This window comes from Podarcis filfolensis (assembly GCF_964270895.1).
Source record: "Podarcis filfolensis genome assembly, chromosome: 10".
In the NCBI taxonomy this organism is placed as follows: domain Eukaryota; kingdom Metazoa; phylum Chordata; class Lepidosauria; order Squamata; family Lacertidae; genus Podarcis; species Podarcis filfolensis.
Window position 1 is genome coordinate 71,283,408 of NC_139612.1, and position 25,233 is coordinate 71,308,640.

At 45.2% G+C, this 25,233-nt stretch overlaps 3 protein-coding genes across 4 annotated transcripts in view; 2 read left to right on the forward strand and 1 right to left on the reverse strand.

The window, feature by feature from the left end:
- The window catches only part of LOC310743102 (ovocleidin-17-like), a 40,729-nt gene extending 37,059 nt beyond the window's left edge, over window positions 1-3,670 (forward strand). Inside the window, exons 5-7 of the mRNA XM_083573214.1 lie at window positions 1,299-1,433; window positions 1,745-1,856; window positions 2,437-3,670. Of these exons, the coding sequence (XP_083429340.1) occupies window positions 1,299-1,433; window positions 1,745-1,856; window positions 2,437-2,519 (330 nt within the window). The 3' untranslated portion in view covers window positions 2,520-3,670. The remainder of the gene's footprint in view (window positions 1-1,298; window positions 1,434-1,744; window positions 1,857-2,436) is intronic.
- A 3,416-nt stretch (window positions 3,671-7,086) lies between these two features.
- On the forward strand, window positions 7,087-15,395 carry LOC310743079 (ciliary microtubule associated protein 1A-like). The gene is made up of 7 exons (XM_083573176.1): window positions 7,087-7,200; window positions 9,151-9,291; window positions 10,246-10,449; window positions 10,808-10,909; window positions 12,302-12,423; window positions 13,992-14,132; window positions 15,250-15,395. Exons 2-7 carry the CDS (start codon window positions 9,183-9,185, stop codon window positions 15,328-15,330), a joined length of 759 nt encoding a protein of 252 aa, XP_083429302.1. The 5' UTR covers window positions 7,087-7,200; window positions 9,151-9,182; the 3' UTR covers window positions 15,331-15,395.
- Window positions 15,396-18,192: 2,797 nt separating this feature from the next.
- Window positions 18,193-25,233, reverse strand: part of TYMP (thymidine phosphorylase) — a 28,367-nt gene continuing 21,326 nt past the window's right edge. The window contains exons 9-11 of one of the 2 annotated variants that reach the window (XR_014538767.1): window positions 22,978-23,118; window positions 19,215-19,596; window positions 18,193-18,510 (exon numbers count right to left, since the gene is read on the reverse strand). Coding sequence is in view for 1 of the 2 variants with exons in the window: in XM_083572983.1 (XP_083429109.1) it covers window positions 19,355-19,596; window positions 22,978-23,118 (383 nt within the window). In the remaining variant the exon portion in view is untranslated. Of the gene's footprint in view, window positions 18,511-18,622; window positions 19,597-22,977; window positions 23,119-25,233 lie in introns of those variants that run through there. The other variant, XM_083572983.1, reaches the window with a different exon arrangement.

Below are 25,233 nucleotides of genomic sequence, written 5' to 3' on the forward strand. Positions count from 1 at the left end.
AATATACTGCACTGAAGAACCTGGAACTCTGAGCATTTCTGCTAAAGCGCCGCGGAGAATTCGTGACAATGTCATGCACGCATGCCATGCAGCATGCTGACGTGTTTTGCACACAACATGCAGTGTATGCGAGTGAGGTAAGCACATTAGGAGGCATGCACGCACAGACACCACAGAATTTTGACGGGGCCTGGCCACTTCCTTGATTTGTGGGGCTCTTGGCTTGCCACCCCCCAGTTGGCGCCACTGTATTAGAGAAAATTGTAGATAAAGTGTATTATTGAAAATAACACCCAAAGCTGCAGTATATCAGGGGAAATTGCAAACAATGTTTTTATACTGGTATAAAATGAGCTCAAGATTTTGGTCACACCATCCCTATGGATGTTAGATATGAAGTTCACTGCATGTTACGCTTTGAAATAAAATTTTATGAAGATGCAATTCCACTGTTCTTATGCCATCAAAACTATCTAAAATGTATAAAAACACCTCAAGTAAATGGTGGAGATGTGGGGAAGCGGAAGGTACAATACTACATATATGGTGGAACTGTAAGAAAACAGAGGAATTTTGGGAGGTAATCTATAATGAGCTCAAAAAGATGTTTAAGATGTCCTTTATTTAAAAAAACATTAGCTTGGGAATATTTTGTCCAGACATACCTTAGAAAGCAAGGGAAATATTCTTGTATGCCGCAGTAGTTGCAAGAATGTTGATTGCTATGAATTGGAAAGGTGAAAAAATTCCAACTAAACTGGAGTGGCAAAGTAAATTAAGTGGTAGATACAGGATGAGGCAACGATAAATCAACATAGATATAAGAAGAATTTATTGTTATCTGAGGTAACAATTACAACTATTGTCTCTTTTTTCTGGATAAATTTTTTGTTTGCTGTTTCTTTTTAATTTCAATAAAGCACTAAAAAATTCAAAAGAAAATAACACCCAAAGCTGCAGTATATGAGGTGAAATTGCAAACAAATGTTTTTATACTGGGGCAATGTCCACTCAAATGCTGCTCAGTCCTCCCAAGAACTTTTCTTTTATAAACAAAATCACAAACTGAAAGTGGAGAATCTAATTAAAAATCAGACAATGAAGAAACTGAGCGAGACACAAATGGGGATATTGCACCGTGCTGGATCTCAGTTGGCCGAACAAAGCTTGCATTTCAATCAGTCACACATCCAGAGCTGGATTTCCATGTATTGCGACTGCAATATTCAACCTTGAGCCTGACTTTGAGGAGAATTCAAAGGTAAGTGTAGTTGCATAAAACTCATTCTTTTTTCCAGAGAGCCTGCCGTGTATTTGACATGACTTCTGAGCTTGTCTCTGTCCGTGAAGCAACAGAACTGGATTTATTGGCTAAAGACCTTAAAAGATCGATGGAACTAAGTGTCTGGATTGGATTGTCAGACGAGGATAGGGTGAGTCTCCAAGGCCTTCTCCTCCTCCTCCGTCAGCACTGTTGGAGCTGATAGTAAATGAATTCAGTGGGAAGATTATTCTATGGGGCTTCCCCAGCTGATGTCCTCAAAATGTTATGAGAAGGTTCTCTGGACTCAACATACTTGAGGCCAAAACAGTCATGGTGGGCTCCTGGCTGATGTCCTGCAACGCAAATAATGTTGTCTGTGGTTCGTTTGGGTAGAATAATCAAGGAGCGTGTTGTGTTTTGGAAGTGTCTCCTTATGATCTGTTCTTTCTAAAGAGCATATCAACTCTCTTGTCCCTGCAGGATGGAAATTGGAAGTGGACAGATGGCTCTGCTGCCGAGTTCTTACCATGGGCTGAGGGAGAACCTAATAAACACGGCAACAACTTATGTGCCTCCTTGTTTCGTGGGGACGGTAAGGAGTCCGCTCTCAGGGCTGGTACTTTGGAGCTGCCATGCTCAATGCAATGTGGGTTGCAGTATTTTCTAAATTTCTACTGAGGTTATGAGATGTGCTCCTTGCCTGCTCTTTGGCCAAGAGGTCGTGAGTGAAGGACTTCCTTTGGTGCCCTTTCATCTGTTAGATAGAAATATTTCCAAGCTGCCTTACAAGAATCTAGCCTTCCCAAGCATAGCTGTCAACTTTTCCCTTTTCTTATTCGGAATAAGGGAATTTCCCTTTAAAAAAGGGAAACATTGACAGCTATGTTCCCAAGGTGGCTCAGACTGACAGGGAACACCATCCTAATCCACTTTTGCTTTCTACTCAAGGTCCTCCCAATAGATGCCACCACCCACCTTGGCCAATTTAGTATTGGATGAGTGGCTTGGTTTCTTTTGAATGGGAGAAGAAGAAAGGACATTCCCTGTGGCCACCGTGGGGTGGGGGTACATGTGTTTTGAGGGTGTTGGGGTCCCAACAGCAGCAGCATGCCAAGGAGCTCCTGGTGTCTGCTGTTGACTCTGCCTAAGACCATTTCTCTGTGTTTTTCCAGGTTTTGAGAAATTTAGAGCAGAGAGCTGCAAGAATGTAGAGTCCTATATTTGCAAACATAGGCCAAATTACGGATCCTCCTGACCTCTTCACTCTCCCTGGCTGACCCCATCAATCTCAGAGGCTTCCATCCAATGCTGTCTTTCTACCTGCGCCTTTTTCAGAATATGAAAACGTCAGAGGTGCCCTTCTGCCCCATTCCAGTGGCCCATCTATTCCAGCGTCCTGCTCTCACTGTAGCCTGCAATAGATCTAATTGAATCCTGCAAGTAGCAAGAGCCCCCTTCCCTGGGAGCCCAGGATGAAGAACTTTTGTGGCCTTTCAGATGTTGCTTGAGGACCACTAGCATCATCCTAGACAACTGGCCACGATGAGTGGGGTTGATGAGAGTTGGAGTCCACCAACATCAGGAGGACAACAGTCTCCCCATCCCTAATAGATGCCTCAGCCCACTGTGAATTTAAACACATGCCCCTGAAACAGCAGTCAATTACTTCCCTTTATTACTTCCTGCCCCTCCCAACTCACATGTCTCCAATATCCTGATTCAGATTGAAAGCCATTTAGGACATTCAACTGGTCTCTTTTAGTTTGCAAAGAACCAATGCACTTTTATGGCAGCGTCTTCTAGAGCCCTGGGAAGGGTGAAGCCTTAATGAAAGCAAGCCCTCTGCAGAGGAGAAATGACTGTTTGCAGGTGCGGCTTGAATTCAAACCACACCTGCAAAAAGACAAAGTGGGACTTGCAGCCAGCCCCCTTGCAGCTGTGCTCTCAGCGCAAACCAGCTGCTTGTTGCTGAAAGGGTGTCTCCAAAGGGGCTTCAGTCCAGCACTAATTAGATGAGAGCAAGGCAGTAGGACGTTCCCTATGGGGCTTGCTCTTAGCACCAATCAGTGGTGAAGAGGAGGGCCTCTGAAATGCACTTTCCCATCAGTTTGGAAGGGAAATCTATGGGGGGAAATCTGTAATGCAACCAACTCAAGGAGTGCTTGCTATCCCCAAGTCCTGCTTGCAAAGGATTAATTAGGAGCTCACTTTCTGCTCCCAATTGTCCCATAGGATTACCTGCTCCACACCTAACACTGGATCTACTGGACAATGAGCAGAAGAAAGAACCCTCCTCTGCAGATCCCTGACCTTTAAGTCATTTTGATAGGGAAACATAACTGTCTATAATGTGTGCATGCCTCTACAAATATGCTTCAGAAATAAATACTTCTACATTGCATCAGCCTCAGTGGCTTGTCTGTCATTTGTTCAAACACTTCAAAGTGCTGGTTAGGGCCTTCAACATGTTGGCCTTGAGGGCAATCTACTCTTCTATAAGCTATGATACTCGTGGAGGCATGTAGTGATCAGGTGGGATTGCTATGAGGAATTATAACAAATATAGAGTAAGCCATCTGTGTCAGCGATAAAAGCATTGCGTTGACTGGGTTTAAACTATTTTGATATGATTATTGATCAATCTACACCTCTGCATCCCTGTTCCATTTCTCTTTCTTCACAAGTCAGGTACCCACTTAGACAGGCAGGCATCCTGGATCATCAAAGACAGTGGACAGCTTCTTTTGATGTAGCTTTTCTGATATGCTAATCTTAGGATGTTAATCTTAGGGCCAGGAAACAGATCTCACCTGAAGGTGATAATGATCGCTGTCCTCCTGGCCATCATTCTTATCATGTCTATTGATTGTTTATCACCTCCGGAGTTGCCAAATGCACTCCTTTGTAGTTCTGTTTTGTTTACCCCAGAAATATGCAAGCTTGGTTAGTTTTTGTTGTTTAACTTTGTCCCCACGTGGGGTTTGTTGAAATGCTCGGAAGAAATCTGATTGGTTCTTACGAACACTCTGTAAAAAGCTCTTTTGTGAATAAAACGACCTGGGCCGGAGGGTGGAGACAGATTATTATACGCACCCTTCCCAGAGTCTTGCTGCTTCAAGCCTCTGTGTGTATTAATCAGAGTTCAATCCTTCCTTTGCTTTGGGAAGGAGGCATCTCAGGGAGTCTCCCCTTCAAGTATCCCCAAAATCAGAACTGTATTTGGGAAGCCAGTGTTAAAGTTTGTGGGTCGTAAATCCTTTGACCCACTGAGTCTGCTGCAACGGCCCTGCAATAAATTTGATTTATTGCCACTCCGACAAACTTAAATGGCGCCCACATGCTTCCACTCACACGCTGCCACTCTTCTCAGTTGCCTGATAATAGCAGAGTTCACATGCAGCGTAAAATGGCTTGTCTGTGTTGACATGGTGTCTTCAATAACTCAGCTCGACACCAGTGCTTCTAATCTAACACTCTTTATTTAGAAGCATAACAAACAGAAAAGAAAACCAACAGAATCTAGCTGCATATTTGCAGATTTCTGTCTCTAACAAAAACGAAGCTACCTTGCTCACATTCTCAGACAGACAGACTGCTCTCCAGAGAGAGCTCAGCCCCCACAGAGCACAGATCAAAGGAAAATGCCCGGGTCATGTGGGCAATGCACCCAGCGAATCAGAATGCTCCTAGAGTGTTAATTCCTGACTGTCCAGAACCACAACAGCCAGTGGTGCCATGGGGATAGGCACTGCTCTTTAGATATTGGAAGATAGCTATCATCTCTCAGTCTCCTCTTTTCCATGCTAAACATACCCAGCTCCTTCAACCATTCCTCATAAGGCTTGGTTTGCTGTCAGGTCGTTGTTTATTTCCTTGACATTTGATGGGAGGGCGTTCCACAGGGCAGGCGAGGATATGAGAGAGAGAGAGAGAGAGAGAGAGAGAGAGAGAGAGAGAGAGAGAGAGAGAGAGAGAACTGGCTGCAGACGTGCAGAGAAGTGAATTTAAGAATTGAAAAATGAGAACCGGAGAAGAACCAAAATGGAGAGGCCCCCCATCCCTACCTGAGGAGGGTACTGTACATTTGGGCCTCCCAGCTCCATGCACACATTCATGTTCTCTGCATTCTCAGAATCTTCCTTGAGCACAATTGTGCTGGGCCCAGGGGTAACCCATGAAACATGGTCCAGGACTCTTTTCCTTCTGATGTGGTGTTCTGTACACAGTACAGTGGTACCTTGGGTTACATATGCTTCAGGTTACATACGCTTCAGGTTACAGATTCCGCTAACCCAGAAATAGTACCTCGGGTTAAGTACTTTGCTTCAGGATAAGAACAGAAATTATGCTCCAGCGGCACGGCAGCAGCAGGAGGCCCCATTATCTAAAGTGGTGCTTCAGGTTAAGCACAGTTTCAGGTTAAGAACAGACCTCTGGAACAAATTAAGTACTTAACTCGAGGTACCACTGTATGCTTAGTGTTAAGGTTTAGACTTATTATAAGTTATTGTAAGTTTCAGTTAAGTCTGCTGCAACTGGATTTCTTATGGGCAGTGCCAGTCCTGAATGTATTGGATTTGTGACCATTATGGTCATTTGCTTTCAGCAGCAGTAAAGCTCTGCTGGATGAATTACAATTGCCTCGGGTCTGTTTTTGGGAATCCTGCAATGTGTTAAAGTTGTTCCTCTGCTAACTCTGCATATTTTTTGCTCCATAAGACGCACTTTTTTCTTCCTAAAAAGTAAGGGGAAATGTCTGTGCATCTTATGGAGCGAATGTGTGGTCCCCGGAGCCAAATTGCCCAGGGGTGAAAAGCAGATCCTCAGGATATTTGCATTGGGTCACCCCAAATTCACCATCAGATCATATAGCATGTCCATGGCTACAGCCTGCACCCAAAAAACCATGCATCCACTGTTTCGTGGGGCCGCAATGGCGCAAAAACGTGGTTACAAAGCACAGATCCACATGGATTCTAAGGATTTTTGCACTGGGCTACCCCAAACTAACCGTCAAATCACATGTCTGTGGCCACAGCATGAACCACAAAAATCATACATCCACTGTTTCGCTCAGAATATTTTTTTTCTTGTTTTCCCCCTCTAAAAACTAGGTGGTCAGGTGTGTCTTATGGAGCAAAACATACGGTATATGCTGGAGTTCTGCTCTGGATCATACTGAGTAGAATTTCAATGACACATAGCTCAGCGGCCGAGAATCTGCCTTGCATTCAGAAGCTCACAGGTTCAGTCCCCACATTCTCCAGCTGGGACTGGGAGAGAATATTGTGTGGATTCCTGGAGAGGCCCTGACAGTCGGCATAGAAAGGACTGAGCTAGATAGACCAATGGGTCTGGTTCAGTGCCTGGCAGCTTTCTATGGTACTTCCTACTTGCAGGACGTGGGTGGTGCTGTGGGTTAAACCACAGAGCATAGGGCTTGCCGATCAGAAGGTCAGCGGTTCGAATCCCTGCGACGGGGTGAGCTCCCATTGCTCGGTCCCTGTTCCTGCCAACCTAGCATTTCGAAAGCACAAAGTGCAAGTAGATAAATAGGTACCACTCTGGCGGGAAGGTAAACGGCGTTTCTGTGCACTGCTCTGGTTTGCCAGAAGCGGCTTAGTCATGCTGGCCACATGACTCGGAAGCTGTACGCCGGCTCCCTTGGCCAATAAAGCGAGATGAGCGCCGCAACCCCAGAGTCGTCTGCGACTGGACCTAATGGTCAGGGGTCCCTTTACCTTTACCTTTACTTACAGGTGTCTATTTGCAGGCCAGTCCTTTTTCAGGGAAGTGTCATCAGCATGAGGTCACAATGCGACCAAAGCACCTCTCCTGGCAAGCTGGCAGGCACAGGCCAGAGTGGACGGGAACAGTCTCTAAACTGAGGTGGGCAACTCTAAGAGCACACGACCATCTTCTTTGCTGTGACTGAGGTTGGATTCTTTTTTAAAAAAGATGTTGAAGGTTTTCCCCCCTCCCTTTGGAAAAGAAATATTCTAACACAAGCAAGAAAAGGGAAGCAAAATATTATGTACCAAAAAAACAGGGTGGTGGGTGGAGAAGAGAAGGCTGAATATTTTAAACCAGCAATGCAGCCAAAGGGCTTGTAAAGGCAAGCAAATTGCCCGTGTGAATCTCTTCTGAATAACTGGATTTGGAATAAATGTGCAATTAGTTGTTATTTCTTTGGCTCCGACTTGCACAGGCATGTGGCTGGCTGGCCCCTGCAAGAACAGGATTCTGGGCTAGGTGGGCCATTGGCCTAATTCAGAAGGCTCTTCTGGTGTTCCTCTGTTCTGCACAGAGCACAACTTAAGTGGAATCCTGGCACTCTGCAGTCCTCTGGCCCATTGGTGGTGTGTGACTCTGGACCACAGCCTAACCTAAAGATGATGTGCAATGATAGCACTATTTATTGGCAAAACCTACTGGTGTTTCGCAACTTTCTGACTAGTTGCAGGACCGTAGCCAGACCTAGCAGAATCCACGGAAGCAATTGGTGACTTGGCTGCAGACAGGATAGACGAAGCAGGAACCAGGAACTTGTAGTTAGGTGTTTATTATATGCAGTGGACTATTTACAGGAACAGAACACGGATCTTTAGCTAGCTCTCTCTGACACGACTCACAACTCCTACACTGACACACCTCTGAACTACTGAACCAACACATTCCAGTTAGTGGACCATTAATTATCACTCCCTTGAGAGAACCTGACCAGTCAGGAGGCTGTCTCCATGTCTCTGTTATCACCAGGCAGATTTACTCCTTCAGATTGCCTTCTGGCTGTCTGCCAAACCTTAATTGACTCTGTGTGAGTAGCTGCACGTATTCAGATTCCCAACATATCACCGTTCATGTATATGGTACAAATCAAGAAATCCCAAAGACATGTTTGGACTAAAGATGTGTCCCACCATCTCTTTCAACAAGCATTGTGAGTCAAGGTTGTTTCATGAGAGTGTGGCCTGGGTTAGAAACTAGATGGAAGCAAAATCCAGCTCACCTCCTTTTCCCCATCTCCCTACCCCAGGATTTACCTTACAGGATGTGATTAATAACTACAACACTCTTGTTTATTTCCCCCCAAAAAGCTTTTTCAGTTCTGTAACAGCATAATTCATGACAAGTTGATTTGGGTCCATTTGTCCTGCTCTGCAGCAACTGTAGCTGCCTCAGAATGATATGCATTTGTGGGCATAGTCGGCCATCTGGTGCCAAAGAAAGACAGAATTTTCTTTATGTATGCTACAACGGCAGCAAGAATACTTATAGCAAAGCACTGGAAGACTCAGGATCTACCCACTCTGGAAGAATGGCAGATGAAGTTGATCGACTGTATGGGACTGGCAGAAATGACCGGCAGAATCCGCGACCAGGGAGAAAAGTCAGCAGAAGAAGATTGGAAGAAATTCAAGGATTATCTACAGAAATATTATAAAATTAATGAACTTTGAAAAGATGTTGGTTTGAACTTTGGTGGGGACTAGCTGTTATGATAAAGATAATGGGGATTATGATGGTTTGTGTTATTAAATTTAAAAAAGCTGAATGGAAAATAAGGTTTTATTTTAAAAGGAATGTTAAGAGATTAGGATTTGCTGAATTAATAAGGTGAACTAGAGAACAAGAAGGGGAGGTATGAGGAAGTCAAAGAAATATGTGATTGAAAAACTGTTATTGAAACTGAATTGTTTTTAATATTTTTCTTTTTCTTTTTCTTTTTGTGTTTATATAAAATTGGAAAATCTAATAAATATTCATTAAAAAAAAAACACAGAATGATATGCATTTGACTCAAATCGATCAGATCCAGTTCAGGATTTGCATCCATTAGTTGCACGGCCCCGGTAATCTCCTTTCTCCTCCTGATCTCCTTTCAGGGCAAGAAGAAGAATAGTACAAAGATTTGAACATGTCTGCAGATGTGTGGGTGGGGTCCTGGCGCCCTCACCGGCCCAGAGGGCCAATCGCTTCCCTCTACAGCAGCCCCGGACCCAAATATGCTCTCCCAACAAATGTAGGTAAGTGAAAATCAAGGAGTCCAGATACTGGCCCTAGCCCGTTTCTGTAAGAGGTGATATAGTCCAGCATCAAAATCCTAGAATGGGAGAAGTCTGGGTTGCTGCTTTTGCAGATATTAATATTGTGCAGCTTGAAGCAACTGGATGCATAAAAAACAACTCCTTTGGGGTAAAACATTGATTCAAAGCTTTACTTGCAGAACTTTCTTCCAAACAGATCAAAAAACAGTAAACCAGAGTAAACATCCAAACAGTTCCTTAATATCAAAAGCATGTCCAGCACAAGCTCAGCATTTTATAAGAAATAACTTTACTTCTTCCAGAAATCAAAACTGTGCCTCTCTCCCATTCTAGGCTGCATTCACCTGCTTAAGGCTATGCATCTCCTGGAGAGCTTCATTATCACATCTTACTCCCACTTTGGCTGGGAACAAAAGACCAACTCCCCAAGATGCTGATTTGCAATTGAATACTTTAATCACCTGATCTAAGGTTAAACACTCACGTGTTAGTTGGCAGAGAACAAATACAGTTAGTTATCAGCCCATCTAGGTGCAAAGAGAGCTCTTCTTGCTCTTCTTTTGTTCCAATGGAATCTTCCAGTTAAACCCTTTCAGCAAAACACACAGGCACTCTCCATTTCAGTGTGAATTAAGCAAATATACTTAACAGCCGCTTCTTTCCCCAGCATCGAATCAACGTGTGGAACTCCTCACCACTGGATGTTGTGATGAGCAGGGGTGTAGAAGGTTAAACAAATACTAGAGGGTGGAAAGGTCTACTACTTGCAAAAATGAAAAGATTGTCCCTGCTCCAAGGCAGTATAGGGTTGGAAATTGCCATTTTGCCCCACTTGGTTGCTGTTAATGGACAAGATGCTGAGCAAAGTGGAATAATGGATCCTATCCATCTCAAGTTCTCCTCTTCCCTCTCTGTGCTCGCTCTTCCTTGCAGGCTACCCGCTACACGACCCTTCTCGCTACCGGGCTCCCGCGTACAGTTTTGGGATCCGCCGGCCCCAAGAGCTAGTGGGTTGCTCCCCTGGGCCAGGCTACCTCATCCCAACCAACATGACTATGAGGGGCAAGGACGGGATCCCTGCATTCTCCATCTACGGACGCCCCAGGGATGTGATGTCTTTTATGACTCCAGGCCCAGGTCAGTCTTGAAATCTGTTATACAACAAACCAACAACACCAAAACTGGCTTATGAATATAAAGGACAATTTTACTAGAATAGGCTCCCTCAGCCAGTAAAGCGAGATGAGCGTGGCAACCCCAGAGTCGTTCGCAACTGGACTTAACTGTCAGGCATCCTTTACCTTTTTAAATGTGTTGTGGGGGGAAGTTGTTGCTTTGTTCATTGTTATGTTATGCGTGTTTGTGTTTTTGTACTGTAAACTGCTCTTGCAATCCTAGGATGAAGAGCGGTGTATAAATTTAATAAAAAATAGTAACAGAAATGCAGGGCGGTGTTGTGAATTCAGCCTTCTCCTGTGTGCTTTGCTTTTTGCAGGTCGGTATTCGCCAGAGAAAGCAAAGAATTTGGCCTACCCTTCTGCCCCCAACTACTCTCTCGCTTCCCGGACGAAGAACTTCGATTACGACCAGTCACCAGGTGAGAGAGCAGCAACCACAGAGAATCTCCCTCCATCTGGCTGCTGACCTCCTGTTATCCTAATATAGGGTGCATGTGCATCAGTGCAGATCTATAAATGCATATCCCCTAAGCTTAAAAGAACAAGATCAATTGCAAAACAGCCCCGTCTACAGGCTGCAACAAGATCCCTTTGCAAAGGCAATCTGCAAAAGAGCTCAGCTGAGCTGAAACTTACAATGTCTCCACTTATCTGTCAGTTGCTTGCAGGTACTGTCAATCAATCCCTTTTTCTCAATGAAAGGGCCAATTTATCAATGAAACAATACTTTACTCGATTAAAGCAAGCAAATATACAGATGTATAGCCAGTCGACCTCAGGAAATTCTTCCTGAGCCTCCCCTCTGTGAAACTGGTTTAACAAGTATCAATAACTATCCAAGCAGACCAGTCTAAAAGGGCAGATCACTGTGTACGAATGAAACCTGCCTTTGTCAATGGATTCTGGAGCCAGGTTGTTCAACATTTCTAAAGGATGTCTGGGGCAGCCCAGGAAAAGCAGGTCAAGCACCTCGAAGGACAGACTTGCAAATATTAGAGAAAAACATATATTCTGTACCATGTCCTGATATACCTGTACAACCCATTATTGTGACTATTGTGTTTTCTGGGTGGTTTTTAGACACTGTCCAAGAATTAAAAAATTGTGGCATACTTTTGTTTGGACTTCTTACCCTTCCTCTTGTTTGTGGGTGCCAGGGCCTCTGTTGCAACAGATCAATAAAGCTCAAAGGCTTAGTTGCCACCTTGCTTTTTATATACTTGGTTGCCATCTCTGATTTCTTCTGACCAACAAGAGGACCTTGAGGGGAATCATAGATCCCTTGAGCTAAGGGGAAGAATTCAGAAGTCTCAGAGGTTTTTCTTTCTTAACAGAACTTCCCCTCGGGTGGTTTTTGATCCAAATCAATTACCCCTGTTTGATTTCAGTCACATGTGGATCCTGTCTGGGTGCAGGATCTCTTTATTTAGCCAACTAAGAATATCACAAAATACGTATCTGAAGAAGTGTGCATGCACACGGAAGCTTATACCAAGAACAAACTTAGTTGGTCTCTAAGGTGCTACTGGACAATTATATATATGTCTGTGAATGGGCATATGGCGAAACCCAGAAGTAACCCTTTCCGGTACTTCCGGGTCGCCGCGTGACGCAACCTGAAAAAACGTGCAAACGTAACAAGAGGTATGACTGTATATATATTTCAACAAAATACTGTGCAAGCATTCAAGTTCTCTGGAACTCTTCCAGAGACGAGATAAACAGAGCAATTTGCAGGGGGTAGTGGAATAGGAAAATTCCCCAGATGCCGTAACGCACTGAATCCCTTCTCTCCCCTTTTCCTCCTCTAGGGCCTGCAGCCTACGGCCTCCCTCCCATGCTTGGGCCCAAGGTGATTGGCAAGAGCACCGCCCCCAATTACTCCATTTTTGGACGCAGCATGATTGGGAGTTTCTATGAGGACCTCAGCAAGGTAAGCAGCTGAACAGCCAGGAGTTGGAGATTTAGGAGACCCTGAAACGATTTGATGAAAGCAAAATCAAGAAAACGGGGGGTGTTCTTTAAATATGTGCTAAGGAGTCATCTTCTGCTGCTTCTTCTGCTTCTTCGGCGACCAAGGGGCTCAAGTGTGAAGTTTTCTTGGGGCTGGTGTGTGAGGAATATGTAGGACAAAGTGGGGGGCTATGCTTTGTGTTCAATGTTCTTTCATTTTTTTGCATGTAAAATTTTTAACTGAATCTTTCATAATGCAATAAGATATAGAAAACTAATCTAAAAAAACGGCTGCACAAAAAACACAAGCAGAATAAGTAGAATATGGAATAAAATAGAATACAGTGGTACCTCAGGATGCGAATGGGATCTGTTCCGGAGCCCCATTCGCATCCTGAAAGGAACGTAAGACACGACTGGGTGTCTGCGTGTGCACAGGTCGCGTTAGCTGCTTCCGCGCATGCGCGTGACATCATTTTGAGCGTCTGTGCATGTGCAGGCGGTGAAACCTGGAAGTAACATGTTCTGTTACTTCTGGGTCACCGCAGAGCACAACCCGAAAATGCTCAACCTGAAGCGTATTCATCCCGAGGTATGACTGTAGAATAGAATAGAATAGAATAGAATAGAATAGAATAGAATAGAATAGAATAGAATAGAATAGAATAGAATCTTCTTTCTTCTTCTCCTTCTTCTTTGGCAATCACTCGTAGCCGAGTAAGATTGCCTTCCATAAACACGTTTTTAACAATGAGTCCGTAAGTGACTGTGGAGGCCAACTCTGGACCCACACGTCCTTCCACAGTGGGGACACAGGTTTCCAGGTGGGAGTTGATCACGGTATCGATTTGCCAAGCATGCCTTATACAATCCAGTGTGGAGCCTCCAAGACTGTTGGATAGTGCCTTGTGGTCAGTGTGGTGTAGTGGTTAAGAGCAGTGGATTCGTAATCTGGTGAACCGGGTTCGATTCCCTGCTTCTGCACATGCAGCTGCTGGGCGACCTTGGGTTAGTGACACTTCTCTGAAGTCTCTCAGCCCCACTCACCTCACAGAGTGTTTGTTGTGGGGGAGACTCCTTAAAGGGAGTGAAAAGCGGGATATCAATTCCAAACTCCTCCTCCTCCTCCTCCTCCTCCTCCTCCTCCTCCTCTTCTTCTTCTTCTTCACCTCCTTCTGGCAACTCCTGCAGCCAAGCTGGGACCAAACATCTTCGGACCACATTAGCAAGGCTGAGAGGTCTTGTCGCTTGGGCAGCCCAGGACCTCCAGACACACAGCCCAGGCTTGCGCCCCAGAGCAGTCCCTTTGGGGCTGCTAACGGAGCAGTTTGGCTTCACCCTCAAAAGTGCACTCCATTGTCTCTCAAGACAGACAGATGCCAACCATGATGAGAAGGGAAATGGGGTTCTGCTCAATGACTTTCACATGCCCATAATCAGAGGACATTGAAGCACCCTAGAAAGGGCTGGAGAGGTCCAAGGTGGGTGGCTGGGACTGCTCTTGGGCATGCCTGGCCTAGTGACCCTTTTTCTCCCCTTGCTCAACAGACGCCAGGGCCCTGCAACTACCGCCTGGTGGATCCCAGCGTCTACAAGAACCGCCCACCCCACTTCAGCATGCTGGCCCGCAACATGCCCCCAGGAGACAACACTTTGAAGCCGGGTCCAGGAGCCTACAGCCCCGAGAAGGTGAGGACAAGTGGCACCAGAAGGCGAGGGGTGCAGTTGTTCTGCAGCAAAGATATGGGTCTTATGGGATGGTGGGAGAGGCGGACAGCTCTTGCCCCAACATTCAAATGTGATGGGCAAGGTGATCTTCATTAGCATCACCTCCAGACTTGATTATTCTAACTCACTCTACGTGGGGCTGCCCTTGAGACTGACCCAGAAACTCCAGTGGGTGCAGAATGCCACGGAGAGACTCCTTATGGGGTCCTCGCTGCAGGATCACATTCACTCGGTGCTATCCCAGCTGCACTGGCTCCTGGTGGAGTACAGGGTCAGGTTTAAGGTGCTGGTCTTGACCTTTAAAGCCCTATACAGCGCCTCTCCTGGTATGTCCCACGGAGGACCTTACAGTCTTCAAGCAAAAACATCTTGGAGGTCCTGGGCCACACGGAGGTTAGGCTGGCCTTGACCAGAGCCAGGGCTTTTTCGGCCGTGGCCCCGATCTGGTGGAACGCTCTGTCCCAAGAGACTAGGGCCCTGCGGGACTTGACGTCTTTCCACAGGGTCTGCAAGACAGAGCTGTTCCTCCAGGCCTTTGGCCAGCACACAGTCTGACCCCATCTCTCCTTTGGTAATCCTCATAGAACTCTAGCCCAATGGTTGCCATTAATTTGATTCTCAATTGATTTTAGGATGAATTGATTTTAGAATGTATTTCTATTAATTGATTGTGATTTTATGTAAACTGTGTTCCTTTTACCACTGTTAGCAACTCTGAGCCCAGCTTCGGCTGGGGAGGGCGGGATATAAATAAAATTATTATTATTATTATTATTATTATTATTATTATTATTATTATTATTATCCCTCCACAATCTCTGCAAGCAGGAGCATGCATGTTGACAACCTAACCAGAAATTAAATATACTCTTGGTCGCCCTCCTCTGCACACCTTCCAGCTTGTCAACATCCTTCTTAAATTGTGGTGCTCAGAATTGGACTAAGTACTCTGGGTGTGGTCTGACAGAACAGAGTGTGATGTGAGATCTTGGCCTGCCAAGAGCCTTCCATGCCCCCACCCCTTCCCTTCCGCTGGCGGTGCCTAACTCTGCCCCTCCCTCTCTCCTTCCTCCTGCAGCACACCCCACAACGTGGCTTGACCTTCGGGATCCGCCACTCGGACTACGTGGCTCCTCTCATTGTGGATGTGGCAGATTAAGCTGGCCCCACCAGCGGAGATGGTCTGGACAAGAAATGTTCCTTTGGAAACACGTGAATCTCTCAGTGCTTTGTGTTGTTGCTGGAGATTGTGGCCTGGGGAGGGAACTGGGGTGGGCAGCATCCAAGGCCGGGGAAGGTCCTCAGAGCTGGGGAGCTGGGTTCAGCGAGGCGGCTGCACCTTTGGGTCTCCCTGTTCCTGGATTCTTTGGCTGGATTCTCCTGATTGAATCACCCCTTAGTCTATCCAGTTGTCTTAAGTGTGGGCGAGTTGAAGTGGGGCTGGGAAGTGTGGGTTTTCCCATTTCTGCTTGGTGGGCTTTATAGGGGGCAGGAAGGCAAAGATCTCCATAACTGCAATATTTGTTAATTTCCCTGTTTTGTGAGCTTGAAGCAAAAAAATCAAAATTCGGTGCCCATAAGGGTGAAATTCTGCAATCTGTATAAATTCTGGAGCCTGAGAAAACTGCACATACCTTTCCCAATTTGCATCATGTGCTCTCCTTCTGCCAGTCACTCAGGGCCAGATTTCAGTTTGATGCGGCCCTCAGCTACTGAAGGTAATGGGGCCCTTTATATGTCCAGCTGTCCTTTGTCAACAACAGATGGTCACTGTTTTTTGTGTTGAATATATGCTATATGGTAATTTAAGGACCCAATAGGTATCTCAAGCCACTTGCACATAACAAAAATGTATTTTATCAAAGTAAAATACAACTAAGAAGCATATTAATAGTGAAATAATTATTAGGCTCTAACTTAAAATGATTTTTTATTCATAACGAACTTAATAATGCAAGCACATGGGCATTTGGCAATAACAAAAGTTCCTTTAGAAACACAACTTACCAAGACTCGTAATCTAGTCTCTAGAAACTTGCTGTAACATGAAATAATAATAGGTGTAAACTAATAATTATAAACAGCAGAATGTAGGCACCCTATATATAGAAAGGAGCAAAGCAGTGGTATTTGAGGGAGCAGGCTAGCAGGTGGGGCCCACGACTTGCATCATAGGAGCCTACACAACACAAAACACTGTTGCTTTGTGGTGGGAATGCAAGAAAGTAAAAAGCTTCTGGAAAGCAATATACAATGAACTGAAAAAGATGTTAAAATACACTTTCGTTAAGAAACCAGAAGCCTTCCTTTTAGGGATTACAGGAAAAGATATAAGAAGAAAAGACTATAAACTTTTCCAGTATGCAGTTACGGCAGCAAGGATTCTTTTGGCCCAGAAATGGAAACAAGAGGAAACACCGACGATTCAAGAATGGAGAATGAAATTGACTGACTATGCGGAACTGGACAAATTGACTGGGAAAATAAGATATGTTCGAAACCAAAAGTTCATCGAAGATTGGGGAAAATTTGTTGATTATCTGAAAAATGTATGTGAGGTGCAAACAACGCTAGTGGGGTTTCAAGAAGCACTGTAAAATTTCTAAAAGGTATTGCTGAAAGTAAATAGAAAAAGGAGGGAAGACAAATGGCAATGCAATTAAAGAAATGCGTATTAAAGGGTAAAAATGGATGATTTTCAGGGAAGTTGAAGGAAGTCCAAAATTTGAACTTTGTTAAAATCTGGTAAAATTTGGATAAATTGTATGAATGTATGGAAAACTAATAAAAAATTATTTAAAAAAAACACACTGTTGCTTTATGTAGGTTTTATTTTATTTGTTTTTTATCTTATATTTTGGAAATGTACATCCAGGTTTTTTTTCTTTGATTTTTTTGGGGGGCGCCAAGAGAGTGGGGCCCTAAGCTATAGCTTGTTTACTTTATACATAGATCTGGCACTGCAGTCAGATGTCCTACCCCTCTGACTGCAGGAAGCCTTAATCAGCCAATCCTCTGGCTTCCTGCAATGTCCTTGCCATGGCTCCAGTGCTCCTAAGAACATCTCCACAGCCATCTCGGCAAGGTGTTGAGGATCATTCCAAAGGGAAAGCGAGTTTCTTAGGGAGCTGAACTGTGTGCCTGACACCCTCTGTTCTTTTCACTCTGTAGAATCCAGGGCCTATCCACAACCTTGGCTAGAAAGACCTTTGAAGTACACAACCTGAATTTGCCAGTGTTGTAATCAAAAATCTGCCCTGTTCCCTTTTGGGGTATCCAAGAGCCCATATAGAGTCCTTACGTAGGTTCCCTATTGGTAGGAGAAAATAAGAGGCCAACCAGAGAATATTGAGAAGCAAAGCAGCTAGTAAGCCTGATCTTTATTAATCTGTTGCAACAGGGTCCTCACTCACCACACGCAGGAGGGAGGAGGAACCCAGAACAAAAGTGTGCCTGCCCTTATATAGACATTTTAAATTCCCTCCCTGAAGTCCAAGACCACCCCCAGAAACATCATGCATACATCACAGAAAGGGCGGTCTACATCAGAAATCTGAGTGCTTTGTTTACCTCCTGTCTGCCAGGTTACCTGTTTAATGGTCACTTGATTGGATTGCCTGGGGAGCCTGGCCAGTCTTTTGTAATGATAAATACTTAGTTCCTGAGCCAGGTCTCAGGCTCACCCTATTCATATCTTAAATGTGCCCTTAAGACAGGATTTGTGAAGGAAAAGACAATGGGGAGGCTTTTCCATTTTCCTTTGACCTTGCAGAGAAAACATTTGGTCAGTTTGGGAATAAAAAATGATTTCAGGTCTTCCTGTGCTGATCTATGTGTGTGCTTGGTTGGTACATTTATGAACATTTAATATATATCAGAGACCTTAAAAATCTTATCACACCAGCACATGACTAAATTCCACCCGCATAGTAGCAGAATTCTGAAAGTACCCCTAATAATGGTTTTCTTACGCATACACAGCAGAAACTTCTCAGATATGAAATGGACCTGAGTGCCATTCAAGAATGGGCGTTATGATGACACAGGGACATGGAAGTATACTGCAAATTTCAAAATATGCAACAAAAATTGCATTGTGCCACCGCTGTAAGGGAAGGGGGGAGCATTGCAAAACTCACATTTTCTCTTTTTAAATTTTTTTTATTCAGTTTTACACTATACATTTGAATTCAAAGGGTAATCATAATCATCAGCATTTAGGATTCCCTAGACTTCCCTCCACCCCTCCATGGTTTCCATCATCAAACTTTGTCTACTGCATCATATCATTTCCCCATTTTTCTGAAAGTAATCAATTTTTACTTTAGTTTTTTTAGTACTGTTATGAAAAAATCTAGGTGTGAGGCTGCTCAGCCCCCCAGCTCATCAGGCAGAGCCCGCTGGTCCCTGCGGAATAAAGGAAGGAGTCCAGCCACCAACCGGAGCAAATAGCTGTAGACCAAAGTTTATTGTGCAATAGCATCAAAGAGGAATTTTGAACCCCGAGGATGGGGTGACAAGGACTTTTAAAAGTTTCTATCTTAACCCATCATACAGTTCATTAAGCATCATCACTACATCATTGCTACATCAGAAAAGGGGAGGGTTATACATGATTAACATAGGAGGAATGTGTTGGGGCAACAGGCGGATACAGGATATGTATTGGGAAGTACATTCTTAGCACCTACTGCAAAAGAAGAATAGAACTTTGGTTTGCATAGTCTGGCACCTGGGCAAGTCCGGAGGAGAGCTTTTGCCCAGCAATTGACACCTATGAGTACCTTCCTGTGAGTACGTGACCTCCCGCTTGAGGGATTATGGCGGGGACTGAGTGGTTTCAAAGCTCTTAGCCAATGACGCAAATTGGCGGTGGAATGAAGGAAACTGGCAAAGGAGTTGATTTTATATGATTTTTAAAGCTAGATAACTTCCCTGAGCTGTCAAGTCGAAAGGATACATTTATGCGTAATATTTGTAACATTTAACAACTTTAAAGATGTGCCTTTCCACCCCCACCCCACCCCAGGTAATTTCCGTAACAAGTACAAGTATTACTCAAATCCTGCCAAATCAAAACTCTCATTCTCTCATCCTGCCATGGGTTCAGTAAAAAATAGAAGAAGCTCCCCATTCCAAGGCTGTAGGTGATTCAAGAGCTAAGCGCAGTGATCCTAACATGATCAGTCGCATGGCCCATCTCGTCCCGCATCCTGTGGACAGTTGACAGGGGGCTGACTTTGTTCAGCCCTCTTAAGTCCTGCTAATCTTTCTCTGGCCTGGCCCTGCGGGAGAATAGTCCTTGCCACCTTTGAGCCAGGAACGAAGGGCTCAGAGTCTTCCAGGATCAATGCCTCCTGCAACTCACGCCGGCCAGCGTCACCCAGCTCTGGATTCTCATAATGGATCCGGATCCACGGATCTCCTGAAAGGGAGGGGAAAGAAGCAGTTGTAAGTGTGGGATGTAAGAATCAGGTGCAGTCGAACACAACATTGCTAGAGTAGACATGAAGGTTGTCTCAGTCCTCCAGCCGGAACTTCCTGCTTTCCAAGACTGAGACTAAACTTCCTACGTGTAACTTGAGATAGACACGGCCTCTCCTGATGTAGAAATGAAGCAGAACCACAGGCTGGCGACCATCTTGTCTCTCTTGTCTCTATCGATGCCATCTTAACAACAGCACTACTAAGATGCACCCTTGACTCCAGGCCAAGAGAAGAAAAGGGGGCTTTCTCCCATAAGGAGATAGTCACCACATTTAAACTATGTTCTAAGCTTTTAAGTCTGCCTTCTGGGAACCTTTGTGTGAACAGATGATTACCTGAGAGTAAACATTTTATACTTTACAGAAGACTGCGTAGCATCTTATTTCAGGAAGGATTGAACGGGGGAAATACCAGGAAATATTTACAGAGACTCTAACAAGTCTGAGCAACCTATCTGCGGTGCGTGTGGTTTTAAAAAGGGGAATGTTAACTCTGCTGATTTTGTTGAACTTGTAGAGATAAGTTGGTGAAGGAATGGGTTTCCCAAACCCAAAACTGACTGTGCAGGCAGTTTGAAACTGCACCAAAATCCCTATTTTTCCTTAGCTAAAATGCTTTAACTTGAGCTCTTGAGCTGAAACCCAGCTGTATAAACAAGTGCTCAGAGCCCTCTCCTTTATCAGTTTGTGACGGCAAGGATGGCCTTGACTGTACCAGTAGAACAAAGAAGACACGTCTGTGCCTTATCTTATATCCTGACCACAAAAGATGCACAGACCTAGTCTGGGAACAGCGCCAGAGGGTGTTCTTGGAGATGGTGACCTCTTGCTCCAAGATAAGAGTAGGAACAGGAATATCCTTTTATGGTCAGAAATACAGGATTATTACAGAGTAGGAACAGGAATATCCTTTTATGGTCAGAAATACAGAAATACCTTTTATGGTTAAGAATACCGGAGCAGGAACATATGTGATGTCAATCTGTGTATATAGGCTGATGTGGTTGGATTCCTGGGGAAGGAGGGAGAGGGTGCCTGGAGAATATATATACTGCATGAAATCTCTCATTTCTTTTGGCTTGCTGTGGACTGACCACGCGAGTGCCTTTCTGCTGCTCCGGAGAGCAGAAATAAAGAACTCTTTCTCTGAATCAACCCTCGGTGTCATTTGACTTCCTTCCTCCCATCCGGGAGCAACGCAGAGCCCACCAATTGGTAAAGTCTAATAAGGCTACATTGGGATAGGATATCTTAGACAATATATCCTCCCCCGCATCCCTAAACATTCCCACAGTAAGGACATAAGAAGAGCCTGCTGGATCAGGCCAATGGCCCACCCAGCCTAACATCCTGTTCTCACTGGGGCCAAACAGATGCCTCAAGCAGGATTCGAGCACAAGAGCAAATCTCCTATCCTGAGTCTTCCAGCAACGAGTGGCAGAGAATAGTGAATGTGGTTCTAATAGCATTGATATTCCTCTCCATGGATTCGTCCAATCCTGTTTTAAAACCTTCTAGGTTGTTGCTTTTTGACTCGGCATCCTGGTCCTATGTGTTAGGATACCATTCTCCCATTGCTTGGGTCATGTGATCCTTATTTACATTCCACACTGCTGGAAGTCTGGGGATGGAAACTCAGATACAGAACTTCTGTTCTTTGTGCTTTTGTTTTCTGCTCTTTGCTCTGACAGAGAAGACGTGTGCAAGAGACGCTGCTCACACCCGCCATGTTTTGTTGTTTTGATTTCCTGTAAATAATAAAATTGTGACGCCACATATCTGCACAGCCTCACTTTCTGCATATCTCTGCTAACGCGTGGCTCACAGGTTCCATCTGGATGTGAGTCACGGATCCCGTACCGGAGGAGATGTATGGAAACTATGGCCAAGAAAGAAAAGGGAGGCTGATGTCACAGGAGCTGATCCTCTGCTTGCTGAGGCTCATGGGAGCTGTAGTTCAGCAATAACAAGCTCCACTCCCTTGATCTAGCTAATGTGGGTATGCTATAGATGTTTTGGACTACAAATCCCATCATCCATTTATCAGGAGCTCAGCCTACACTCAAGTAGGACCCTGACAGAGACACATGCCCAACTGGCATGTTCTCTCCCTCCTGGTTGATCGTTCGGGAGCTTCAAAAGCTTTCTTCAGCCCTAACATCACAGCGATCGATGCCAGCAGACTTCGGAGCTCAGCAACTCAGCATTTTGGCTAATCTACTTTATTTACATATAAACACACATGGAGCACTGCAAGATGGCTCCCTCTCTCTCTAGCATCAGGCAGCAAAGAGAAAGAACAAAGGACAATAGTCCCACTTCACGGAACACAGTAACACAAACATCCTGTTTCCATCACTTCCCACTCTGTGGAGTCAAAACATATACTGTCATGTGAAAGACAACAATCCCATGACTGCAATTAAGGAGCAGGAATTCTAACACCATGACCCCTATACACACTGGCTAGGGCTGATGGAAGTTGTGATGCAAAACATTTGGAGGACACCCTATTGGCAGGGCTGGACCAAGAAACTCTGCTGTCTGAATCAAGATTGTGCCTCCCCTGTGTTGTAAGAAAAAACTGCTCCTTTTCCCTTATGGGGTACCTAAGAGCCCGTATAGAGTCCTTAAGTGGGTCCCCTATCGGAAGGAGAAAATAACAGAGGCCAATCAGAGAATATTGAAAAGCAAAGCAGCTAGTAAGCCTGATCTTTATTAAACTGTTGCAACAGGGTCCCCCACTAATTCCACTCAGAATAATGGTGCACAGGCCCTTATATAGACTTTTGAAATTGCCCACCCTGTAGCCCAAGACCACCCCCAAAATATCATGCATACATCTCAAAAGCTCTACAGCAGAAATCCTGTTTGCCAGGATATCTGTTAATGGTCACTGATTGCTTTACCTGGGCAGCTTGGCCATTCTTTTGTAATGGTTAATACTTCAGTTCCTGAGTCCAGGTCATAGGCTCACCTTATTCATATGCAAATATGCCGTTAAGACAGGTAAGCAAAAGACTTTCCCCATTTCCTTCCTCCTTGCAGAGAAATATTTGAGGTCAATTTGGGAGAGTCAAAATGGTTTGGGAGAGTCAAAATGACTTTAGGATTGCTCTCCTGTACTGTTTCAGACATGAGGTTTATATACTTATGTATGTGTTTGCCTTGTACATTTAGGAACATTTATTTTATATTTGGGACCTTAGAATTCTTATAACACCTGACTGCCTCATCCCATGTACGAGAGCGGACCAAACTAGAAGATGAACACTCTCACACACACACAAACACACACACCCCCCACTTGAAGTTCTTACCTTTCCTCACTTTCTGCCCCACAGAGACCAGCACCTCAGCTCCCACTCTGTGATTGATCATTTGCCCCTTCTGGCTGCGGCCGCCTCCCAGACCATGTATTACCCGGGCAATGGGGAGGCCAAGGATCTGCTGAACTGTCCCTGTGGAGGAAAGTCAGGACGGCGGTTAGCATAGGGTTACCAGGCGTCCCCGTTTTCTGGGGACAGTCCCCAGATTTGCAAATAAGTCCCCGGACAAATTCCGTCCCCGGATTTCATCTAATGTCCCCGGGAAACGCAGCAGTGGCAGTCTCAGCAGCCCGGAGCAGTTGGCTCTGGCTGGCTTCAGGAGCTGCTCAAAAGTCCCCATATGATGGTGGTGCAGGGGCTCCAAGATGCAGCTTCCGGGCTGCCTCCACCTTCCCTGACCCCAGCAACTAAGTTGTGAAGAGAGGCTTCATGCTGCCGATCAGAGCAGCTTCCCAACTCCTACTTGCGTGCAAGCAGGAGGGGGCAGGGATCTCTCAGTTAGGCAACGGGAAGCCTCCCTCCCAGCTGAGGGATCCCTGCCCCCTCCTGCTTGCACGAAAGTGGGAATGGGATTGGGGCTGCTCTGAAAGGCAGTGTGAAACCTCCCTTCCCAGCTGAGGGATCCCCGCAACCTTCCTGCTTGCACGAAGGTAGGAATGGGATTGGGGTTGCTCTGATGGGAAGGGAGGCATCGCGCTGCCCGAGCCTTGCCACCTGCACTCTCAGCCCTCCTTCTCCACCTTCCATGCGTGACCCGCCACACACCGCTTCCCCACCACCACCACCGAAGAACCCACAACTCAGGGGCTGCCAAGGCTCATGGAGAAATGAGATAGAAGCCTCAGAGGAAGGGGAAACGTGCCGCGCCTCTGCCACCGCATCGCTGCAACATCAACATCCCGAACATGTAAATTGATTGATTGATTGATTGTGTCCCCGGATCTATCGAAAAAAAATCTGGTAACCTTAGGTTAGTATGGAAGAAGGAGTGAGCTTGTTTTCTCCTGCTCTGAAAGGTAGGACCTGAACCGATGGCCTCAGATTCCAAGATAGGAGATTCCAACTGAACATTGGGAAGAACATTCTAAGAGTGAGAGCCATTTGACAGTGGATTCCTTACAGAAGGCTTCCTCAAACTCAGCCCTCCAGGTGCTTTGAGACTACAATTCCCATCATCCCTTACCACAAGTCCTGCTAGCTAGGGATCATGGGAGTTGTAGGCCAACATATTCTGGAGGGCAGAGTTTGACGAAGCCTGACTTATGGTTAGTGGGCTCTCCTTCCTTGGAGGTTTTTAAGTAGAGGTTGGGTGACCAGCTGTGTGTGTGTGTGTGTGTGTGTGTGTGTGTGTGTGTGTGTGAACATATTACAGAGCATCAATAATAAAAAAACATAATAAAAAGCATAATAAAATACAGCATAAAAATAAAACAATCATCAGAGAGCCAGTGTGGTGTAGTGGTTAAGAGCGGTGGACTCGTAATCTGGTGAACCGGGTTCACATCTCCGCTCCTCCACATGCAGCTGCTGGGTGACCTTGGGCTAGTCACACTTCTCTGAAGTCTCTCAGCCTCACTCACCTCACAGAGTGTTTGTTGTGGGGGAGGAAGGGAAAGGAGAATGTTAGCCACTTTGAGACTCCTTCGGGTAGTGATAAAGCGGGATATCAAATCCAAACTCCTCCACAATAGCAGTCCTCTCCCCCACACTTTCACAAGCCATAGATTATTTAAGAGCCATAGGCCTGGGTAAAGAGGAATGCTTTTGCTTGGTGCCTGACATGTAATGATGTAATGTAATGATGGTGCTCTCTGGGGAGAGCATTCTGTGAACGGGGAGCCACCACAGAAAAGGCCCTGCTCCCTTGTTTTATGGCTAAATACCCTAGTCAGCGTCATATAAAAGTTATGACGCTGGAAGATGAGCCCCTCAGGTCGGAAGGCGTCCAACATGCTACTGGGGAAGAGCGGAGGACAAGTACAAGTAGATCCAGAGCTGATGAAGCGGCTGGGCTAAAGCCGAAAGGACGCTCAGTTGCGGGTATGCCTGGAAGCGAAAGGAAAGTCCAATGCTGTAAAGAAAAATATTGCATAGGAACCTGGGATGTAAGAACCATGAACCTTGGTAAGTTGGATGTGGTCAAAAATGAGATGGCAAGAATAAATATTGACATGCTGGGCATCAGTGAACTAAAATGGACGGGAATGGGCGAATTCAGTTCAGATGACCATCATATCTACTACTGTG